At 43.0% G+C, this 22,905-nt stretch overlaps 2 protein-coding genes across 6 annotated transcripts in view; both read left to right on the top strand.

The window, feature by feature from the left end:
- hspa4a (heat shock protein 4a) overlaps positions 1–22,905 on the top strand; it is a 460,486-nt gene that overhangs the window by 332,605 nt on the left and 104,976 nt on the right. The window lies entirely within an intron of this gene.
- The window catches only part of LOC308304494 (actin filament-associated protein 1-like 1), a 57,965-nt gene that overhangs the window by 31,096 nt on the left and 3,964 nt on the right, over positions 1–22,905 (top strand). For 3 of the 5 annotated variants that reach the window (XM_080749099.1, XM_080749101.1, XM_080749098.1), the window contains exons 11-18: positions 4,501–4,671; positions 9,487–9,701; positions 11,716–11,861; positions 12,643–12,730; positions 16,232–16,343; positions 18,939–19,112; positions 20,239–20,405; positions 20,789–20,917. In XM_080749099.1, the coding sequence (XP_080605225.1) occupies positions 4,501–4,671; positions 9,487–9,701; positions 11,716–11,861; positions 12,643–12,730; positions 16,232–16,343; positions 18,939–19,112; positions 20,239–20,405; positions 20,789–20,917 (1,202 nt within the window). The remainder of the gene's footprint in view (positions 1–4,500; positions 4,672–9,486; positions 9,702–11,715; positions 11,862–12,642; positions 12,731–16,231; positions 16,344–18,938; positions 19,113–20,238; positions 20,406–20,788; positions 20,918–22,905) is intronic. The other 2 variants (XM_080749102.1, XM_080749100.1) reach the window with 1 other exon arrangement.

Genomic DNA, 22,905 nt, shown 5'->3' with positions numbered 1-22,905 from the left:
GAATAAAACCTAGAGTGGCGGCTCCTCCCATCTCACCAGGAGTGTGCACAAAGCCCCACACCAATATATCCAGCGTTGCCCGAACCTAACCCCCCCATCCCAACCGACCCATATGTCAGAAGGACAAGGGGCAGCGAACACTGTCCCCCAGCCATTCCGGCCTGGTGAGACAAATCGCAAACTTAACAGGATAAAACCACATCTACACCTCCCAGCCACCTGCAGCCTGACAGATACAACACTGCCTCCCAGCTGCACCGGCCTGGTGAAGACAATTCCTGCCCTTAAATTACCAATATAACTACAGCTCCCATACATGGAAATCACAAGACTTAGTACTGACACACTTCTGGACCAAACAATGCAGACAGAAAGGGAAAACTAGGATGACACAACAGAGGACAAAGACCTTTTAGATTACCATTACCCAAAACAATAACCAAAAAACAAATGCTCTCTAAAACCCTGCCAAAGCCAGGACAGCTGCCACAGGTGCACTTACAGGTGCGGTGATCCCCCCTACCTCAGCTGCTTTATCTAAAACTAATACAAAAAACATATTTTGGTGAGCATTTTTCTCAGCCAACCAATTTCTTTACAGCAAAACGCTGCTGGTACCAAAAAGATTTGCTCTGCCCGAAACAGTAAATTTAACACCCTTGCAATTCATGCTCTGGTCAATACATATGCTAGGCTAGCACACTTAACATTAACTCCTTAACTCTACACAAGCAAGCTCCACATTCACTCACCTCGTTTGAATGGTTGTAACTGGTGGCAACAATGCAATGACCTGGTAGAGGGTTTGTATGATTCTCTGTAGCCATCGTTTTAGCAGGGCCTGCTGGGGGGAAGTGTACCGAACCAACCGTCTGAGGAACCAACCATCTGAGGAACCAACCGTCTGAGGAACCAACCTCTGTCTGACCCTGCTTTGTGTAACCATCATGCTACAAACCACCGACCAAATCAACTCCGTTTTTCCTGCCACCTGTTGGAGATGTATTCATTTACTTAGAAACGGACAATAAGTCCTTTTTACTATTATCCTTTAAAGTTACGAGTCAATATTGACAGAGCAGAACCACACAAGGAACAATGCAGGGCAAAACTGACACTCAAAAAACACTCACCATAATTAACAAAACCCTAAACGAACCAGTTTTTTTTTAAGGAAAAAAAAAAAAAAATTGCCTATCCTACCTAGCAGACGCATGGCTATGACACATTCAGCATAACGGGTGACCAACTTAGCTGAGAAATCAAGGGAAAGGGGCGGAGCCAATCACAATGAGTGGATTCCCATTATAGATGTTCAATCAATGCCAACTCCAACAAGAGGCACCGACGACACGACCTGGCTCTTAGGCCATGACAAACTGAGGAGGACACACGGCAGTGGTATAGATAATAACAATAATTTATTAACATAAAGGATAAATAATATATACAAAGGTTATGAAGTGTGTAAGTCAGTCATCAGTAGTGTCAGCAATGCATGGATGTGTGGTAAGTGTAGTGTGGGGTGTTGTAAAGGGTGAGAACTCAAACAAAGGTGCTGTCGTCTGGACGCAGATGAATGAAATGCCAACCTGACGACGCTGTTGAATGCTAACCTGGCGGAGAAGCTGCTTATGGCCATCAAACGGCATTACCGACAACAAGAGGAGAGCGTCCAGGGAAATGAGGGCGACAATGTGGATCCTCAAGTGGAGATAAATGAAAGCCAACTTCTTGTTCAAGATGATAATAACACAGTAATGCATGAACCAGTCTTCAACCCTCAATCATTTGTGACCAAACGTGGAAATAAATCCAAGAGAAACATCTCTGAGGTTGAACTGCCATCTACAGTATCCAAGGAAAATGAAGTTGAAACTGGTGCCAGGAGTGCCAAAAGGAAGCGGTATTCCTCCACAAGTGGTTCTGGTGCTATTGTCCCCACTGAGATTGGAGTAAACGGCAATGAACAGCCTCATAATGCAGATGAAGTCCTAGCTGATGGTGTGACAGACAATGCCCCAAAAGCGAGGAAAGCTGGTAAAATCCCACGCCATGAAGGGCTCCTGAATAAGTCTAAGGCCTTGAAGCCGGTTACACCCAACTTCAAAAAACTGCACGAAGCACATTTCAAAAAGATGGAGTCCATTGACTCCTACGTCCAGAGGAAGCAGAAGCAGATTGAAACTTACAGTAACTCAGTGAAAGATCTTAAGAAGCCAACGCCAGGCCCTACTTCCTTGTTCAGCCCTGCACCAAGCAAACCAGCTGATGGCAAACGCAGAAATACATCAGCCAGTAAACCTGTGCTTAAAGGTCCTACACCATGCATTTAAAAATAATTTATATAACACTGTTTGTGTCCCAAAAACGTTTTTGAAAAGGTTTGAGGCTAAATTACCACTCCTGAATACAGAGCCCCTGTTATTTCTGCCTGGCTTTCAGAGCATTTTCAGCTGCAGTACCACCTTGTCCTGAGTGGGAGGACTGCGCTATTGAGCCAGTTTTGGCCCCACACTCCTCCCCACCTCCTGCTCAGCAGGCCTGCCCACCTGTTCCAATTACCACACATGGTAACTAATAGACAGCTCAAACAAAAAATAACCAAACACAATTGTATTTACCCAAACAATTACTTTTACTTAGATTACTTTTACCCAAATTACTCAAAACCAAATTATTCAAAACCAAAGTATTCAAAACCAAATTGTTAACTCTACTTTTAATCAAAACCAACCACTACCATGCACCTCCTCCAAATGCTGTGACCAACAATGCAAATATAGGCCCACAAGCTCTAAACAAAACAGGAAGATCACTTTACCTGTCAACAATATCACAGCCTACCCGAGTTCCAACTTTTCTCAAACGGCACGACGAGCGGACGGGCCCCCAATTTGTCACGACCTGGCTCTTAGGCCATGACAAACTGAGGAGGACACACGGTAGTGGTATAATAACAATAATTTATTAACATAAAGGATAAATAATATATACAAAGGTTATGAAGTGTGTAAGTCAGTCATCAGTAGTGTCAGCAATGCATGGATGTGTGGTAAGTGTAGTGTGGGGTGTTGTAAAGGGTGAGAACTCAAACAAAGGTGCTGTCGTCTGGAGAGAGGGAGAGAGAGACTGGCCTTCCACAGTCTTTTATAGGGAACCAGGGAGCACTGGCCAGGTGCTCCCAATGCACCCAATCATCATCAGGTTCCAATGGGCCGACACCCATATGGCTCTGTGGGAGAAGCACACACACCACATATATGGACACCCGAGGCCCTAAAGGCCAGGCCGAAGGGGCCGTGACACTAACTATTATCCTCTTGTTATAGGACAGAGAAGTGTGTGTCTGTGGATTCGTTGAGGGGAGGCATTATGAATATGTAGGCCAAAAGGAAACATCATTGTTGTTCTAAACTGTTTACTGGCCCAGAGGCTCTGAACCCAGCGAGACATGAGAGAGCGAGAGAAGGACAGAGAGACGGGAAATGAGGCGCTCGCTGATATGACATCCTTCCTGTCCCCTTCCTGCCATTGTCTCCCAGTGACATCACAGGAAGGTTAGGGGGCAGAGCGCTACAGCACCTGGTTCAGGCATTCGCCATGCAATTTTATCTGTTTTCTTTTATCTTCTTCTTCAAAACCGATATGATATTGTTCATTTAAAGTCGTGTATTGTCATTCTTTTCACCATTTCAAGTCGTTTATAGAGCGAAAAATATGTTTTTGTTTGTGGCGGCGCCGGCTAGCGGCTCAGGAGATCAAGTGGCTGTTTGGGAAGCAGAAGTTCCTCCAGGCAGTCTCAGTTCGATCCCTGACTCTTCCTGGCTTTGTATGGAAGTGTAGTGTCCTTGAGCAAGACACTTACTGCTCCTTTCCTCTGCCCTCATGTGTGTGAATGGGGAAATTAATCGCATGTTGAAAAGCACTTTGGATGAAGGTGCTATAGAAATGTGGACCATTATTTTCACCATTAAATAGGACTTAAGTGGTTAATGCATAATGTGTTCTTTTACTTTTAGGTCCTGGGGACACACAACATTTTATATTTAGGGTCTCAGTTGAAAAAGTTTGTGGTTTGGGAACCACATGCCCTATAGTGCATTGGTTCTCAAAGTGGGGTCCTTGAGGGAGTTCCATTTGGTTCCATTTGTACACAGTTAAATTAACATTGATTTTACAATATTAATTGGGGTCTCAGAAATAGAAATGCCATTAAATGGGGGTCCATAGCCCATAATACATGTCAAACTGGGGGTCCTTGAAATTAAAATGCTTGAGAATCGGCTGGAGCCTTAAAAATTCTTTTATGGGTGTCCCTGGCGTATCTTTTCACATGGGGGGTCCGCCGGCTAATAAATATCAATTTGGGGGTCCTTGACATGAAAAGGTTTGTGAGTTTTGTGTCTGTGTGCTCCTGAACTGTTCCTCCTTCACAGTCCCATCCTTCTCTGCCAGCTCCATCTCAGTCTCACCATCAGGGCTGCATTTGTCTTCCAGACAGGGGGAAGCGCGGGGCCTTCTCGGAGCTGACAGGGTCCATGAGCCGAGCGGCGGGGAAGAAGATTAACCGCATTATCAGCTTCTCCAAACGAAAGCCCCCCTTGCCGGGAGACCCCCCGTCCTCCTCCTGCCCATCCTCCTCCTCCCACCAGGACAACCCCCGCTGCGGTGAGGCTCAACGCATGATTAGTAGCTCCGTTTTGACTGACTGTCTGTCTGCCTGATTGATTGATTAGAGACTTTGTTTGTTTATTAAGTTGACTTCACACTGTGTTTCTCAACTGGTGGTCGGTGGAAACAAACGTGGGGTTTCAATTTGTGTGTTTTTTTTGTTTGTTTTTTGTGAACAAAGCACACCTTCAAGCTGCAATCCGAAACTTATTTCAGTGAATGAAATAGTAAAGCTGAATTTGCCATGCTCGGCCAGAGGGGGAAGAAAAGGAATGAACCAAGTAGAGACCCCTGGGGAATCCCGGTCAACCGAAGAATAGCTACTGTATTATGTTATCCCCTGGTCAGTGTGGTAGAAATGCACTCATCATCATCATCATAACCTTTATTTCAGATGGGAGTACAGTTGAGGTACAGGCCCAGATACAGATACAGATACAGAACACAATAATCAACAGGAAAAGACATTCACATATATAGCAACATCAAAATACATGAATCAGAAGACAGAAATCACTAAAAAAAGACAAAATACTCAAAGAATAAAAACGAATAAACCAAACATTTTATAATTAAATAAAGCAGTTACAATCCTGAAATCCCCCAAAATGCTGGAAACCATTGCCCTGAAATGACCTTAGGATGTCTCTCATATTCAAACCATGGGTTGGACATGGAATGTGTCTTTAAACAGAGAAGTGTTGTTCTCTTTTAGCTAACTAGAGCTTCGGTTGATATGGCTCCTAGATATGGGCGTATCGTGTCGGGTTTGTTTATGGTTATTATGACTGTGTCAAAGTGACATATATGGTCCGCCCAGTAGCCAATTGTAATATAGGATTTGGTTCTTTCATTGTGGTCAGGGTTACACACACAACACACACAACACGACTCCCCTGACATTAACAGACGTGTAGCACGAGACATGATGGTGGCAGCTATTCTCCACCTCTCCAGACAACACGTAGCGCACAATGTTTAGCAGAGGTGACTCCGGCTGGAAGTGTGTCATGGAAGTTTACTATTAACTTGTGTGAGCTTGCTGCTGCTACTACGCCCACACCAACAAATTCCACAAGAGTGAAAGCATGATGAGTCAATAAGTTTTATTGAGACGAGAGCTTTGAAGAGAATTCAAACCCAGCATCGTGTCATTGACGGTGTGTCAGCGAGTTCGCTCTCGGCGTGTCATTTTTAGTCGCTTTTTAAGACCGTTTTAAGTGGGTGTCTCGTTTTACGAGTAAAAGCGTGAGCTGCGGTTGGCCTACTTATAAGGTTACATCAACAGTAAGTACATGTGTCAAACATGTCCTTATCTCTGTCTGTTTGAACAAACAGAATAAACAGCATGCACTCATTCAGCAAACTCTAAATACTCTAATCTCTAAACACAGTCAACACACTGGAACATGGGTTTGGAAAGCAGTTCAAAATACACAGTTTGTGACCTACAATGTGATACAGAGAATTACACAGAAAGCTTTAGAAGTATCAATATCTCAAGAATGAACACTTCGACCCTAGTGTGCCTATTCTGGCCATAGGGAAACATTCGCCCCAAAATAGCAAATCTACAATTTCCATAACGTGTTGTCTTGCGACGCGTTGTGAACTTGTAGATCTGCTTTTGGTGTAAAGGAAAAAGGCACCGACCAAATACAGATCATGTTGACAAAGTACAGAGGGTTTAGTGGTTAAGAACACATTTCTCTCAAATTAATCATCTATATTTATATTTCATATTGTTTCCTCACAACCCAAATTGTCCCTACTTTACCTGGTTGAGTTACAGGTTCACTTAGTTTTTGAATGGCACTATTATTATGCAGGTTATTGATTTGGAGTTTTGGCACAATGGGTGTTTACACAATGGTTCCTGCTTCAACACAATGAATATCCCTCCATTGTGTACAAGCTTGTCCATTTTGAAAATGAGAAATGAAAATATTTACTTCTGGCCATTTTCTAAACTTTTGCAAGCCATGTAAGGCAAAGGTGATAGCTACTGTATTAGACGCCAAAATACACCTGTTCTAGTTTGTTTGTTTAATGTATTTGGTAGTTTTACGATAAGATAAGGCATACGTTCAGATTAAACTTGAATGATCCCCGAAGGGAAGTGAGGTCCTTTCCGTCGCCATTATTTAGATATTAGCAACAATAGAAGGAAGAAGACTAAATTAGAGCGGACAAAGATCTTCTGTAAACAGCAGAGTGGGCATAGATACAGCAGGTAAACAATGCAGGCATTACAGGATCTGTAGTGTACACAGCGCAGAGTCGATGTGATTTATATAAAGCCTGTTTAACAACAAATTATGTTTCACCGAATTGCTGTGCAAAAATAAATAGGACATGATAAACATGGAATATGTACTGTATGTCCAGACAAATGGACAACAACAGTCAACAGTGCGTCGATACAATATGCAGGCCAGCCATTATTGTATACCAGTACATTAAAGTTTAATGAATACATTTCAAAATCTAGTGCATAGAGGTAAGTTATTGCACTAATATGGCCAGCCATATTGTATACGTATACTGTATACATTATAGTTTAATGATTAAAACTATTTCAAAATCTTAATTTAACAACTTAAACCCTAATGTATATTATACTTTGTTGACCGTGGTCCCTTAGGGATCTTTCCTAGGTCCGCTAGAATTCCCATTTACCCCCATAATGCCACCATAATAGAGACGCTATTGTTCAAGTCGTTAAAAAATGTCTGCACAATATCAGTGGAAAATGAATGCAACATAAAGACAGCTACACACGTACACAATGTTTTCTACTGAGAGTTTCCCATTTACTTAAGTACTGTACTTTTGAGGTATTTGTTCTTTACTTGAGTATTTCCAATTTCCAATTCTTCTACTTCTACTCCACTACATCTCGCATGCAAATATTGTACTTTTACTCCACTACATTTATTTGAAAACTTTAGTTACTTGTTACTTTGCAGATATAAATTATAATATTATAAAACATACATTAACCACTTTAGCCCTATTTTATACCTAGGCTATTTGAAAATCTACACACTCACAACTGTGAGCTTGTAGATGTGTTATTTTCAAACATTTTGTACTTTTACTTTTGGTACTTTAAGTACATTTTGATGCCAATACTTTCATACTTTTACTCAAGTACATTTTGAATTCCGGACTTTTACTTGTAAGGGTGCCCTCACACCAAAATACCTAGAGTAGAATCCGCCAATGCATTTCAATGAGAATTAAGCATTTTATTTTTGCCAGTAAAGGATTTCTGCAAAAAAAACGCTCCATTCTCATTGAAATGCATTGACGGATTCCACTCTAGGTATTTTGGTGTGAGGGCACCCTAACAGAGTATTTCTATATTGCAGTATTGAAACGTTTTACTTAAGTAAAATATGTGAGTACTTTTTCCACCACTGAGTAACAGACAGCGGGCGTGGAGCTCTGGGTGGGAGTTAAGTTCATGTGCCAGTCCTCCATGTTGTGGTGTGTTGAGAGGAGATGTTACTCTGACCACAGGGAGAGTGTGTGTGTGTGTGTGTGTGTGTGTGTGTGTGTGTGTGTGTGTGTGTGTGTGTGTGTGTGTGTGTGTGTGTGTGTGTGTGTGTGTGTGTGTGTGTGTGTGTGTGTGTGTGTGTGTGTGTGTGTGTGTGTGGCCTCTCCTTCTTCACTATGTACAGTATAGTCTCAGAGATCATTTACGATCCATGCATTTCATGGAAATATATACGCATGCAGCAGTCCAGAGCGTATAGACTGTAGGGAGCAATGCTGTTTCAAATCACGTCATTCCGGACGTGGAATTTCATCCATGTCCAAGAACTGAGGAGAAATGAAAGAGCTCTGATCATGACAACTGCAGTTCCTGTTTTAAATGAACCATGGCCATAGAGAGAAGAGCACATACTGTAAGCCTGATCTTCAAGCTCACAACATGTTGCGATACGACGCCCTGTGACCATGTAGACACCAGGGTTAATTTGTTAAAACCCGGGAGAGCGTCTGTGTCATTTTAGATTTTAGCGATGGTTATTCAAAAATAGCAGATGTACAAGCTCGCGAGTGTGTATATCTGCTACTTTTTAACATTTTCTCATTCTCATTTTTTTGTCGGGGGGGGGGGGGGGGGGGTCAGAAGACTAGTTTAAGAAGACTAAGACTAAAAGGTGTGTTATTCAAAAGACTAACAGCTCATCAGCACTGCCCGCAATCGAGCGTTCCGACGGCCATGTCAACTAATGTATTTTAATTAGATTTCATCATTCGCGTCTCGTCACTCGCATTGTGGGCAGCAGGGATGTGCATAGAATGTTAAGAGAGGCAGGGTCTGAAATTTCTAAAAGGGCCTTTTGGTGCAGACCTCCAAGCTCACAAAGCGTTGTGCTGCGACACGTTGTGATCTTGGAGGTTGGCTATTTTTGGTGCTTGATACCACACTGAACTAAGCATAATCAAGTCAATACTGGAGATGTGGCTAACGGCATGGATTTCTACACAGAGATGGCAATTATTTCGACATAAGATGCTACATTCAAATTCGGGAGAGTTTGGTCAAGGCAATTCTCTTGCATGCATGCCTTCACAGGTACTGGAAAGAGGGCATTTGCGTTTCTTTCACCATAGAACTGCATTCATGGTCTGGAGAGGGCACTTTTTACAGACGATAAAAAGGGCAGGGGCTCAAGCTCCCTTTGATGTCTATGTGTGCACGTGCCTGGCGGGCAGTGCAGATGAGCTGTAAGAATAAGACAAAATCTGAATTTGCTGAACAAAGTAACACTGGTCCTTCCTGTCCTATGTCCACAGGCTACCTGAGTGTGTGTGTGAGCGGCTCCTGGAGGGAGCGTTGGTGTGCGGTGCACAGCAGGACCCTCTACCTCCAGAGGGACCCCCGGGACCAGCGGCCCCCCGTCATCTCCGTGGCCCTGGGAGGGGCGGAGGTGGTGCCAGGAGGCCTGGGACCCAAGCACCCTTTTGCCTTCCGCATCCTGCAGGGGGGGAGCGAACTGGTGGCTTTGGAGGTACCGTACATTACAGCAGTGGTTCTCAACCTTTTCTGGCCGCAACCCCCCCAAAATTTGCCTGGGTGCCAGCCTGTTCGCTCCGTTCAGCGATTTGTTTTGTCTCTCCGCATCACAGTCTGGAAAAAAATATCTCCAAGGGGAGGTGGGACATAGAAGCGGGATTCACACATCCGTGGCTTCCGGTTGGTCTTTGGTGATGTCTGTCAATCACACCAGTGTGCTGAGTGTGTTTATGATGACGTTGCTACGATAACCGTACTCTGATTCGTTGGAACAACATCCAATCAGCAACGACGACGCCTACGTCACAACTTGCTTCCTGAAATACGAGTCAACTGAATCATTTGTCTCCCGGAGAGACAAAACAAATCGTGGATGGAGCGAAACAGTCTGGCACCCAGGCTACCCCAAAATAATCATATTTGAACTGAGCTTCAACCCTACCGCCCCCCAGAATAGGGGCGGTAGGGTTGAAGTGGTTTAAAAGCGGTTTAAGAGCTTTAATGAAACAATTAAAAGTATATTATGGACTGACAGTGACTCTCAAATATGCTTTGTAGACGTTATTGTTTAATCAACGGCTTTTAGCTCCAGGTCTCTGGGGTGAAATGATATTTTTGGGCATCAGAATTACTAGGGTGAGACCCCGGATCGCTGGCCAAGCGGTCCGGGCACTTATAGACTCAATGTAGCCTGACAGCGCGTTGTGGGTTCGAGTCCCGTTACCGATGACCTTTGGTGCGACCTTTGCTTTCCTGTCCATCTTCACTGAAAACTATCAATTAAGGCAGAAAAGCAAAAAATCTAAAATCTTAAATAAGCGTGTGTGTGTGTGTGTGTGTGTGTGTGTGTGTGTGTGTGTGTGTGTGTGTGTGTGTGTGTGTGTGTGTGTGTGTGTGTGTGTGTGTGTGTGTGTGTGTGTGTGTGTGTGTGTCCACGTTATTTGGGTCATCAGTGGCAACTGCCTCCCCCTAGTGTTCACATGTAACCTTAAATGCAGTTATTTTATGCATAATATCCCACCTTTTGCAGATTAATCATCACAATCTCACAATCATCCACACAATCTAGCATTGGCTGTTCTTAACCTCGCGTCACCAGGCTTTCTGGGGGAAAGCCTGGTCTTTGTTTACTAAACAGGTCGTTTGATCCGGTCTAGACCAGATGGCATCCTACGTCAAAACTGTTTCCGGTTTGGTGTTTCCTGCCAAAGTGTAGTCCGTTTTGACTACAGAATGACGTAGGACGCCATCCGCTCCCGACCCGATCAAAAGCCTGAAATTGGAAGCCAGCCCAGGCTGTGTTCTTCTTGACACACTATATTTTTGTTGTTGTTTTTTTTCTACGTTTACGACTGCTCTGTATTGTTGATTCTTTTTTTTTGGCTTTAGTTTTTTCGCTGTGCACAACAGTACTTCTTCTCTGTAACTTTGTAACCTCTAACTCATACATGGGCAACTAGCGGCCCAGGGGCCACATGCGGCCCCCACCTTCACTTAATGCGGCACGCAGGTTGATACCGGAATAGTGATATATTATTGATTTCAGCTGTTACAATTACAACCAAGATCTGCTTTAATTCCTTCAGTCTATATTAGTAGCTTAATGACTAATATAGTAGTATTAAAATGTCTTCTTTTATGTCCAACGTATTTGTCAAATCAAAATGTTACATTTCAGGATTCCAATTAAAAAATAACAAAAAATAATTCAGGATTCCAATTCAAAAGAAGCAAAAAATAGCCGATCTACAAGCTCAAAACGCATAGCAGCGCGATGCATTTTGAGCTTGCAGATCTGCTATTTTTGCTTCTTTTGTATGAGATACTATAGAATGACAAAGTAGGACGTAGCAATATGCAATGTGGCCCTCTGGAGTGAAGGTGGAAATATAGTGGCCCTCTCCATCATCAAAGTTGCCCACCCCTGCTCTAACTGCTGTGCTGCCTCTGGGCAACTGATTTCCCCGCTTGGGATAATAAAGGTATCTATGTATCTATCTGTCCACCAGGCCAGCTGTTCAGAGGACATGGGGCGCTGGCTGGGTGTGCTGTTAGCAGAGTCAGGCAGCTCCACCCTGCCCGAGGAGCTCCACTATGACTACATAGACGTGGACACTCTGACTGACATCAAACACGCTGCCAGGAACTCCTTCCTGTGAGTCTACCATACTGTCTGTCTGTCTGTGGAACCTGCTAGTGATGATGGAAGAATTAGTCAGATATTACTCGGCTCTGCCGAGGGATGGGGCGATATGAAAATGTCCTATCACGATTATTGTGAAATCGGGATTTACGATATTATCACGATAATCAAAATATCCCCAGCATCCATTATCCTGGGGCGGAACATTTGCGATGCGTTGTGAGCTTGTAGTTTTTTGGCAAATAGATTTGGTAAAGAGTGAAACAAAGACTGTATCAAGTATGTATATTATAAGTGCATTTAACCAATAGAGGGTTTAAATGGTACCGGATATGCAGCTCGGCAAATAAAATGTGAATTGATCCCAGTGAGTGTCGGAGGACGATTTCACAATAAATGTAATCTCTGCGATACGATCATCATGAGTGTTTTTTATCGATAATATCGCTTATCGTCCCATCCCTAGCTCTGACCATGAACACTTATTTACATTCCATGAACATTATTGGACATGTAAGTGAAACCCACTGTGTTTTTCTTTTGCTCGGTCTTCGAGTTGCTTCGAGACACTGTTATCCTTTGTCATGACAAATCACAAGTTAAAGCCCAACCAGCTCAAGTACACATGGGGAATAGAGAAATGCTTCTTCCTACTTCGTTGACTGCCGTTCCCCCAGGGCTCTGGAAGAATGTCCCTCTACACCAGATCACTTCGCAGAAATGTTTGCTAGGTTCAAGTGGTTTTGGCAGAATGATATGATCCTCTTTGTCTGTGTGTCTGTCTGTCTCTCAGATGGGCTACCACCACTAACGTCACATCGTCGTCCAACGGGGCGCCGCCAGACTCCAGGACGTACGACGAGGTTTACGAGAGTGTTGCGGTGAGGAAACGCTGTCTGCTCCGTGTCTCTGTTCTTTGTGTGACAGTGAGTGCATGTGTGTGTAGTCCTGTTGATCCTGAAATACCATCGTATTCCTCTGTCGCATTCCTGGCATTGTGCAACGCCAAGGCACCCAGTGTGGGACCCCCCCCCCCACACCTACACACACACACACACACACACACACACACACACACACACACACACACACACTCCCTCGTCTTATTTTCATTCTTCTATCACAGCGATTCCCTACTTTTGGGCCGGGGCCCCACTGGTGCAAGTGGGCCCCCAAAACACAAAAAAAGTTGCCTTTGTGATATCGATAAATAGAAACTTAAATTGTACTACGTTGGTTTCATTGATCAAAGTCGGAACACAGTCGTTTGATTGATCATTAAAATAAACTAAAGCTCTGAAAAATACACATATTTAAAATATACATATAAAATATATATATTTTTCAGAGCATGTTCGGCTTATTGGCTGGAGCGTTGCTCTGTCCTTTCGTCCTTTTTCCTTTTGCTCTCGTCTGCCAGATGCCAGTTGGTGGATATTTTTATTCAAGGCGCCTCTCATTTCACCGTGAAATGCATACAGTGCACGTAAGCTATATGGTGGATTTATATTTAATTATGTATGTGTCTACATGCGGCTGGTGATGATTTAGTCCCATGTCATGCAAAGGTTAAGGACACACATAGCAAAAGTGCTCTAGTACAGTGTTTCTCAAACTTTCAAATGTCAAGGTCTCAAACACCGCCCTAAATCACTTCTGGGCTCATTTTCCTACTTATATTGATACAAAATTACTGTCCATGGGGTCTATTAAACAAAAATGCCCCTGTTGTCCAGTTTCACCTGCAGAACCCGGCAACTCTCATAGCTTAGACTTAGAGTGGAGCCTATAAGCCTATCGCTTTTACACTATTTGTTGTGGTCAAAAGTGTTTTTATTTTTCTTGAATGTGTTACTGTACTAGTTGTCATCACAAACACATCCATGACATTGTTGTCCCACACAAGCCATCACACTCTGCTAAACAGATGTTAGGCTTTTTATGTGTTTTGCCAAGTGCCAGAAAAGATGCCCCGTGATTGGCCAGTACAGTCACTTTGATTGGCAGTTGTGCCGAATGCTCACCCCAAAACTTTATTTATGAGATTGTGGTGGCTTGTGTGGGACAACCAAGTCATGAATGTGTTTACAATGACAACTAGTAACACATTCATAAAAAAGAAAATCACTATTGACCGCAACAAATAGAAAAGAGGAGCATTTGTGCCTAATAGACCCCATGGACAGTAATTTTGGATCAACATAAGTAGGAAAATGAGCCTAGAAGTGATTTTGGGGCGAGTCTCTCCTCACATCAAACACAGAAATCCTGGAAACGATAGAAAGCACTAAATGAAATATATATATATATATATTTTTTTGCTCTCAACTTTTAAATCACATAATGACAATCTAATAATAGAGCTCATGTTATAAAAAAAAATACAGTAGGTGCTATATAGCACCAAAAAAGGTTCTCCTAGCAAAAACATAATTTATTTTTTATTTAGTGATAGAAATTAGGCTTTACGGTTGTGGCCTGGAACAATCTCTCGTTGACATTGTGTCCAATCACAGTAATATAAGTCAAATGTGTTATAACAAAACAACGTCATATGTATGATTCCTATTTCCTCTTTAGTGCAGGTCATACTTTTTTCTTTTTCCTGTCGTGTTTTTCTACAGTCTTTTCTAACCCTTGCATTATTGACTACTGTTCTGCTTTTGCACTTATTGCAAGTCACTCTGGATAAGAGCATTTGTCAAACTGTTCTAAAATGCAATTACATTAGTATATAAATTAAATATGAATGACAAAGTTTTACAACACGTTTAAATAATGTAAAGAGAAAAGCAATCCAGGCACTCCAAAATGTAGGAAAAAGTTAACAAGAGCGGAAGTACATAAAAAGTCATAATTATTATAGTGGCTAAATCGTTGAAAACATTCAACATGTTTCGTCTTGACTCTGCTGTTAGTTAGTGGTTCTCAACCTTTTTTCCTTTAGATATTTGATATTCATTTTATCAGACACACCCCCTTCCTATACAAAGCCATGGTAACTTCAAACCTATCAGAACCTATCATCTATCTCTAACAGTAGAATAAAAAATAAAAAAAAACGTACATTGAAGCTATACATAATATAGGATGCCAGCACAACAATGACTTCTCATCAGCCTACATAACATGCTGTCTAACTTACATTTTAGCCTTTGCATAAGCCTGCAAGTTCATCGAGGCAAGGGCAAGTGCTACGGTAAGTGCTATGGGCTAAGGTAGAGTCTGAAAAGACGAAACACGAGTTTGGCCTTTAGCTACAAAAAAACAATATCAGTCATCACATGACAGGTGAAACTAATTTAAAATAATGAAAAACTAAAACTTACATGGAAACTTACTTGGAAAGAAGACCGCAAGGACATTTTTGGTGTAATCCTTTTAGACTAAGTGTATTGGCTGTTTTACATTTTTGTCTAATAAAATATTCAATCAGTCAAACACACAAACATAGATTCTTTTCATTCTTTCTTTTACCACAAACTACTTTAAAACAGGGGTCTCCAACATTTTCAGACCAAGGACCCCTTAGTTGAGCGAGAGATGAAGCAGGGACCCCCACAACCTTTTCAGAGATTCAATATAGTTTCATCGTTTGACAGCACAATCATCAGTGTATTTTGGATTCATGTCAATTTGTGTTTTCAGATATTTAACCACTTGAACCGGCAATACTTAATAAACTTGACCTTTCACACTGTACTTAGTCTGCTCTTTTCCCCCTCTACACCAAACCGCTTTCCCGAAAATAGCCGATCTACAAGCTCACAACGCCTCTCAGCGCAAGGCATTGTGAGCTTGTAGATCTGCTATTTTTTGCTAAAGTTCTCAGAATATGGACACTAGCGTTCGAGTGGTTAATATAAAAAGAAGAAACAAAGTTTCTATCACTCAAAGATTTGGAGGACCCCCTATAGTAACTCTGAGGACCCCCTAGAGCAGTGGTTCTCAACCTTTTCAGGCCGCAACCCCCAAAATAATCATATTTTAACTGGGATGGGGACCCCCTGACCCTGACGAGCACCAAGAGTTGAGGCATTACATTTCGTATAACACGGTTCTATTGTGAAAATAGCAGATCTACATGCTCACAATTTGGCCAATGTTTGATTTGTCCTTTTAGACTGAGGTATTAAAATGTCCTTAAATTGTCACTTTAGAAATGTGCAGATACCCTCTATACACTTAAACCTTATGTTGGTTTGTTTACTGTTGAGTGAGAAAACAATGTTGGACATTAAGTTAATCATCTGGGGACCCCCCCAAATAATTTGGGGACCCCCCAACCCACAGGTTGAGAACCACTACCCTTAGAGGTCCCAGACCCCCTGTTGAAGACCATGGCTTTAAAAGAATGTGTTGCTGTGTTCCCTTCCCACCAGCAGGCGGCGGCAGAGAGCAGCAGGCCGGGCCAGGTGAGACGCCATGCCTCCTTCTCCAGCAGAGAGTCTGATAAGACAGAACAGCAGGCAGCCGTCAAGAGACATGCCTCCAGTGGGTATTCATTAAGTCTGCTCCTGCATGAATACTAAGAGCTATGCTACGACCACGACACTAAAATCAATGCTGAGTGTTCAGCACTGTGTTCTGTTCATAGATTCACACCGAGGACCTTGGAATCCCCAGCTATTTTTAATGTGAATTACTTGATTATTCCCCCTTGGGGGGGTGAGAGGAGGGGGGGAGGGGGGGATGTGTCCTCTCCTCTGCCTTTGACCCATCCTAACTAACCCATTAACACCCTAAAATGTCTTCTAAATCCTAAGTTTTCTTAAAAAAATGTATGTTTCTATATCAAACCTTTGCATGCCAAGGACCCCCAAAATTAGGCTATATGTATTTGGCTGCCGATCCCCCCCCATCTCAAAATATTTTGTCCCAGGGACCACCAGAAGCGAAGATTTGAGTTAAAAATGTTTGCTTAAAAATATACAGTAGGCCTACATAATACAGTATTATATTCAAAGATTTTCACAAATTGTCTCACTTTTTCCAAAAAAATAGCACAAGCTCATGGCGTGGCACAAAGTGACGCGCTGTGAGCTTGTATATCTGCTATTTTTGGGAATAACTAATATGCTACATATCGTCGTAGTCGGGTGGAAACCTTGTATATCCAAAACCGTTCGTTTTGTATATATCATTTTAAAAATGATTTAAACTAGTGAAAACAGCCGATCTACACGTACTTGTACTTTGCTTGTACTTTGTGCTTTACTTTGCGAAAAAACGTACACATTTGAAACTTAGAGATACAGTACGAGGATTCTGCCCGACAGTGACGATATACTGTATATAGCTAAACATCTAAAATGACTTTCCCGGTTGTAATGGTCTAAAGTGCTTCAGTAGCAGTGAGCAGAGCCACACTGCGGTGGCCGCCCGGGGACCGACACTCACACAGTTGTAGAGCCACTACCTTGGTCAAGGGCAGTGGCAGGAGGTGTGTACCTACTGTACCCGAGCTGTTCTCAAAGTGGGATGCGATGCGGGGGGACCCGCCACAGCAGGGGGTCCTTGAGGGGGGGGTTGGGGGGGTTCCATGCAGGAGGTCCCCGGCAAGATAAGAATTAAGGACGTTTCTCTAGCCCTGTTTTATTTTTGTCTATTTCCACAAGTTCACAACCACGTTGCGATGCGACGTGTTGTGAGCTTGTGGATCGGTCTGCTATTAACAATATAGCAGACCGATGTTCAACGAGGTTGAACATTCAACCTCGTCCTATTATTACGGGTTGTTAAACTCTAGAGACCAGTGTATCCAGATTCCAGACTGCAGATTTCATTTGATTTGACAATAGAAATAATAATAATAAAAAAAACGAAATCATCAATCATCAATCAAAAACAGCTGAGCCTTCATTGGACTACTGAACTACTTTGCCTGCCTGAGTGTCTCCTTGGTGGCTGCTGTGCTATAAGCTGCTCACATGCTCACAACGTGTTGGCAGCGCGATGCGTTGTAGAGCTTGTAGATTGGCTATTTTCAGCATGCGACACCATCAGACATTTTTAGCCTATACCTTTTGCTGAGTACCTGGCAGGTTGTGGTTGAAACTCAAGAATAATTGACTGACTTAGTGGCTCTGTCCATCAAGGTGTTTCTTTCCCTTGAGTGTAGTTACGCTACGCTAGAAACGCCAGGAGCGTGACGAGGAACTTTTTATTAAAAAAAGTGGAAAAAAACTGCTCATTTGCCGTTTTTATCTGGTCAGCAAGAGTTGAAAAAACGTAGGCCTACTAATGTGCTGTGAGCAGAACATGCTCACAGCGCATTGCACTTTTAATTTAATTTCACTTCATTTCACTTTTTAAAATTGCTCCACCCTCAAGCGGTGTTCAGATGAGCATTTTAGAAGAGCGCCAGGCGTTCTAGCAAGGGGGGAGGGGTGGACACTTGGTGGACACACTAATGGTTTTGGATGGTTTTCTGTGTACAGGGGGGACCTCGTGTTTCGTTTTTGTGATATGTTGTTTTTGTGTTATATGGTAATGTGTTGGTTTTGTTGTTGTTTTCGAACAGATTTGTGAAGACAAATATCCCTTTGGGGAAATAAACATTATTAAGGGCGAGGTCGCTTTTTGCCCTTTACTTGTTTTATTATTAGGCCTGTTAGTTCAGTGGATCTCAACCTGTGGGCCATGAGGATATTGAAAGTGGGCCCGCTAATATTTTATTCATGGTATAACATCAATATTAAAAAGAAAATGTCTTTGGTATTTTTGGAGCGGTGAGCTCCCAACCTTTAGCTTTGTATGTCTCCATGTCTCCCTGTCCCATTCAGCATACTGTAAATAGGTGCAATACCGCTGGGTGACCAGAAGCCTAGACACAGTGCCATGAGTTATGTTTCTTAAGTACGGTGCGTGGCCGGAGTTATGATTTTTCATATTCCAAGATTGACATCTACAGTAGTTTGCACAAGTGGCTCGCTTTGAACAAAATGCCTCAGACCATGAATAAGGAAGAAATTACACCATTTTCACAATAACCTATTATAGTTGCTCCTCTTCTCACAAAAGGTAAGGTAGCGCTTATGGATGATACTCATACTGTTGTTCCTCTGGACTTGTTGCCACCGCTCACAGGTGCGAACCAGACGCAGTACGGGCGCTATGGGAAGACCCGTGCGGAGGAGGACGCCAGGAGGTACCTGCGACAGAAGGAGGAGCTGGAGAAGGTGAAGGAGAAGCTGAAAAGCACCCTGGTGTCCCTCCGCAAGGAGAAGAAGGAGGCCAAGGAGGCGCTGAAGAGTGGCACAGGTGTGTGGGGAAATACATATGTATACTGACCAGGGGTCAGCGCCATGCTGGCTTGTGGGGGACATTTTTGTCATGGATGTACAAAATTATGGGACAATAATAAGAAACATAAAGAGCTAGCCATGAATGACCATAACAGGTCTATCACTCTATGAGAGTGTACAAATGGAACAAATGGATTTGTACTGTACACTCTCAGAGTTATGGGGGTCCTTTAAAATAGAGGTTCCCAAACTTTTTTGGCTCAGGGCACCCCATAAATATTTTTTTCATCCAAGGCATCCCTACGTTATATTCATAATTTTCACTCCCAGCACCTTATATTTATAGCATATTTTAGTGATTGTTGCGAGGAAAATGTTGCGATAATAGCCATTTTGGTTAGAACTGACTGAAAATAACGTTGTACTTCAAGTATAAATTATACTAAATATATTTTTTAAGTGTCCATATAAATTCTAAATATTATCAAATTATCTCGCGGCACCCCTGGACTGCTGTCACGGCACCCCAGGGTGCCCCGTCACCCACTTTGAAAACCCCTGCTTTAAAATACAATGTTTGAGAACCACTTGTCCGAGTGGACGCCTAATGTGCCATAGTGTCATAGTAAATCTGTGTCACATATTCTGATGAAAACCTGGAGACTTGACATTCAGTAATTGGATATTATGATCAAAAATCATAATACTCTATTCCTTGTCTGCTTTCTTGCTCCTTTTCTTTCTTTCTTCTTTCTTTGATTTTGCTATAACAGAAAACTAACTCGGACAACATTTTGTAATGTTTTATAATCTGTTGGCAATAAAACATATTTGACAAAAAAATAAAAAAAATCATAATACCCAAAAAGATAAGTATAATGGTGTATAAAACAGAAAATCTAAAACTTGCCACGGATGACCCCTGATACTAACAGCTCCACAATTACCGGTACATTTAAACTTCCAATGTATGTACCACTGCAATACCAATACTATACTGTACGTCTGTGTGTGCGACTGTGCGTGTGTGCATGTGCGTGGTGTGTGTGTGTGTGTGTGTGTGTGTGTGTGTGTGTGTGTGTGTGTGTGTGTGTGTGTGTGTGTGTGTGTGTGTGCATGCGCGTGCGTGCGTGCGTGTGTAGCCCGGGGGGCAGAGCAGAGGTTGGCTCGGTTGGAGGCTCTGTGCAAACAGAAGGAGGAGGAGAGGGTGGAGCTAGAACTCAGATTGACAGAAGTGAAGGAAAACCTGAAGAAGTCATTGGCTGGAGGAGCGCTGGGTCCGCCCACTGATACCAGAATGAGTGCCAAGGTAATAGGCTGACTGCAATATCATACTACTGTACGCTAAATATGAAAACGTTACTAGCCAATACTTTGCTATTTATGTTTGCTATCTATGCTTACAATCAATGTACAGTATATGTGTCCAACTTTTGACAGTGTCATGTTTTTGTGCCACAAGTGGTTTATTGTGTTATACTGGTTCTCAAAGTGGATTCCAGGGACCCATACAAGTCTGTAACTCTGACAGTGTACAAATGGAACCAAATGAACCCGTAAAGTGTTCATTTGGTTCCATTTGTACACTGTCAGAGTTAAGGGGAGACCTTGAAATTTGAAAGTTTGAGAAACACTGTACTAAGCTATTCTATTGATTGACTTTTGTGTGTGCGTGCGTGTACGTGTGTCCAGGCACACGGCAGTAAGGTGGAGAAGGTTTACAGTGAGACCATACCTGTCAATTCGGCATCTGAGCTCCGTAAACGACCTCCGTCTCTCTGCACCACTGCCACACGAGGCAACGTCATGCAGAAAGCAAAGGTAGGCTGTGGTGTGTGTGTGTGCGTGCGTGTATGTGTGGGGTGTGTGTGGGGGTGTGCGTGCGCATGTGCGTGTATGTGTCTGAGCTTGTAGATTGGCCATTTAGAACATGGCTGAAGAGTGGAAGTAAATAATCAGAGTCTTAGAATTATGGTTGTGAGCTTGTAGATCTGCATATAGGAGGTGTCGGATGCTTTGCATTTTGGTCACACAGGTTCTCAAAAGAAAGAAGACTCAACCGTTAGTGATTATTCATTCTAGGCTAGCTACAATATGATTAGTCTACTTCCCTGGGAGGAGTAAAAAAAATAATTGGCTTAAAATATGCCAGGTGAAAAAAAAAAAAAAAAACAGCTCCAGTTATATATTGGAAAATCAGGCTCTAACTGGAGGCGTTTTTGAGCGTTGCTCCTGGAAGTAGCTAAGCTCCAACATCTGTCTTTGTCCGGGCTCTGAAGCGTGGCCTGCATCTGGCCTACATCTTGGCACAAAGCACTCAAAGTTTGTTGTATACACTGAACTCGGGCCTTTCCCATTGAGTGCAACCTCCTTCCAGGAGACGGTCTCTGGACTGTATTTCCACAGATCACTGAGGGTCTTGCCCTTGGCTATGTTACAGCCGCCAAATATGTACAGCTCTCCATTGTAGGTAAAGGCTGAATGACCGAAGCGTCCTTCTGGACGCAGCTGTCCAGAAGGCGTGCTCAGCCAGCGGTTGGTCTCTGTGTCAAATACTCTGAGGAGGTTGTCCTGGGACCAGAAGCCACCAAAAAGCACAAACATCTTTGTCCCGATGATGGTGGCAGAGTGCCACGAAGCAGCTGATGGTGTTCCTCTGGATCCTCTGGACCACCAGACCATTGTGCTGCACCAGACCATTGTGCTGGTGTCCAACTTGTTAATTAAAGACCAGACCATAGTGGTGGTGTCCAACTTGTACGTGTCATTAGTGTATGTAGTCTGGGTACATGCACTGTGAATATACTGTACATGACCCTTCCCAAAACACAGGCTGAGTGGTAGCTCCTCCCCTCTGGAACTGTCCCAGAAACCCTGGGCTTCGACCATCTGTAGGTGTCCACATCAAATGCATAAAGCACGTTGCAGTGAGACCTCCCAATGTGCGTAACGCCACCCCAGATGTAAACAATAGCATCCATCAGCACAGCAGTGTGGCCTTTGCGCCTGGAGGGACCAGGTGTCACTGTGGACAACTTCACCCAGCGCAAAGTCACTGTGTTGAAGACGTTCACACAAATATGATCCGTGCCATTATGATCCCCTCCAAAGGAGTACACTTCATGTGCCACTGCTACAGCAGCATAACCAAATGTACCGGTACCTGGTTCCTCGTTACGATGCAAAGTCCAGCAGAACATTTCTCACACCCCAGATGAAGTCCAGCTCTATAAAAGAATATAGTGCGCTACTACTTATTGGTTCAGTGGCTCGGTACGGCAGTCAGGGTAGCTGATGACTGCTGATCTCCATGATCGAATCTCTCAAAACAGCAACAAACTCTGCTTTACAATGTTGGCGTCTAATGTCCAAGGAGCATGGGTACAAACAGCTGGATTCATAGGTAAAAGATACTGAAGGGTGTTTAGTTTACCTGACGATTCACTATAAACGACGTGGCTGTGACGACATTGTGATGCCAATGACATCATTACAGTGAATAGACTAGTAAGACACCTGAGGGTGACATGCGACCTCAGGGTGACAAAGGGCGAGGTCGCGCCAATTCTTGACCATCTGGCCAACCACAGCGTCCTCCTCCTTTTTTTCTTTTGTATTCTTCTCTTTTTTTGTCTTTCTTAGTCTTGTGTATCCTTCTCTTTTTTTTGTCTTTCTTAGTCTTGTGTAGCTACCCCGTACAAGAAGTGATGTCAGTGTGATGTCAGTGAGTCGTGACATCACTTCCTGTACAGAAGGAAGGTCACTCAACAAAAGACATAAATTAATGTGGCAGTGTGGGCTAATACCGT

Source organism: Nannobrachium achirus, assembly GCF_963921795.1.
Source record: "Nannobrachium achirus genome assembly, chromosome: 19".
NCBI lineage: Eukaryota > Metazoa > Chordata > Actinopteri > Myctophiformes > Myctophidae > Nannobrachium > Nannobrachium achirus.
The sequence above is the reverse complement of the archived record's forward strand: the minus strand, read 5'-3'. Positions and strand labels throughout refer to the sequence as shown.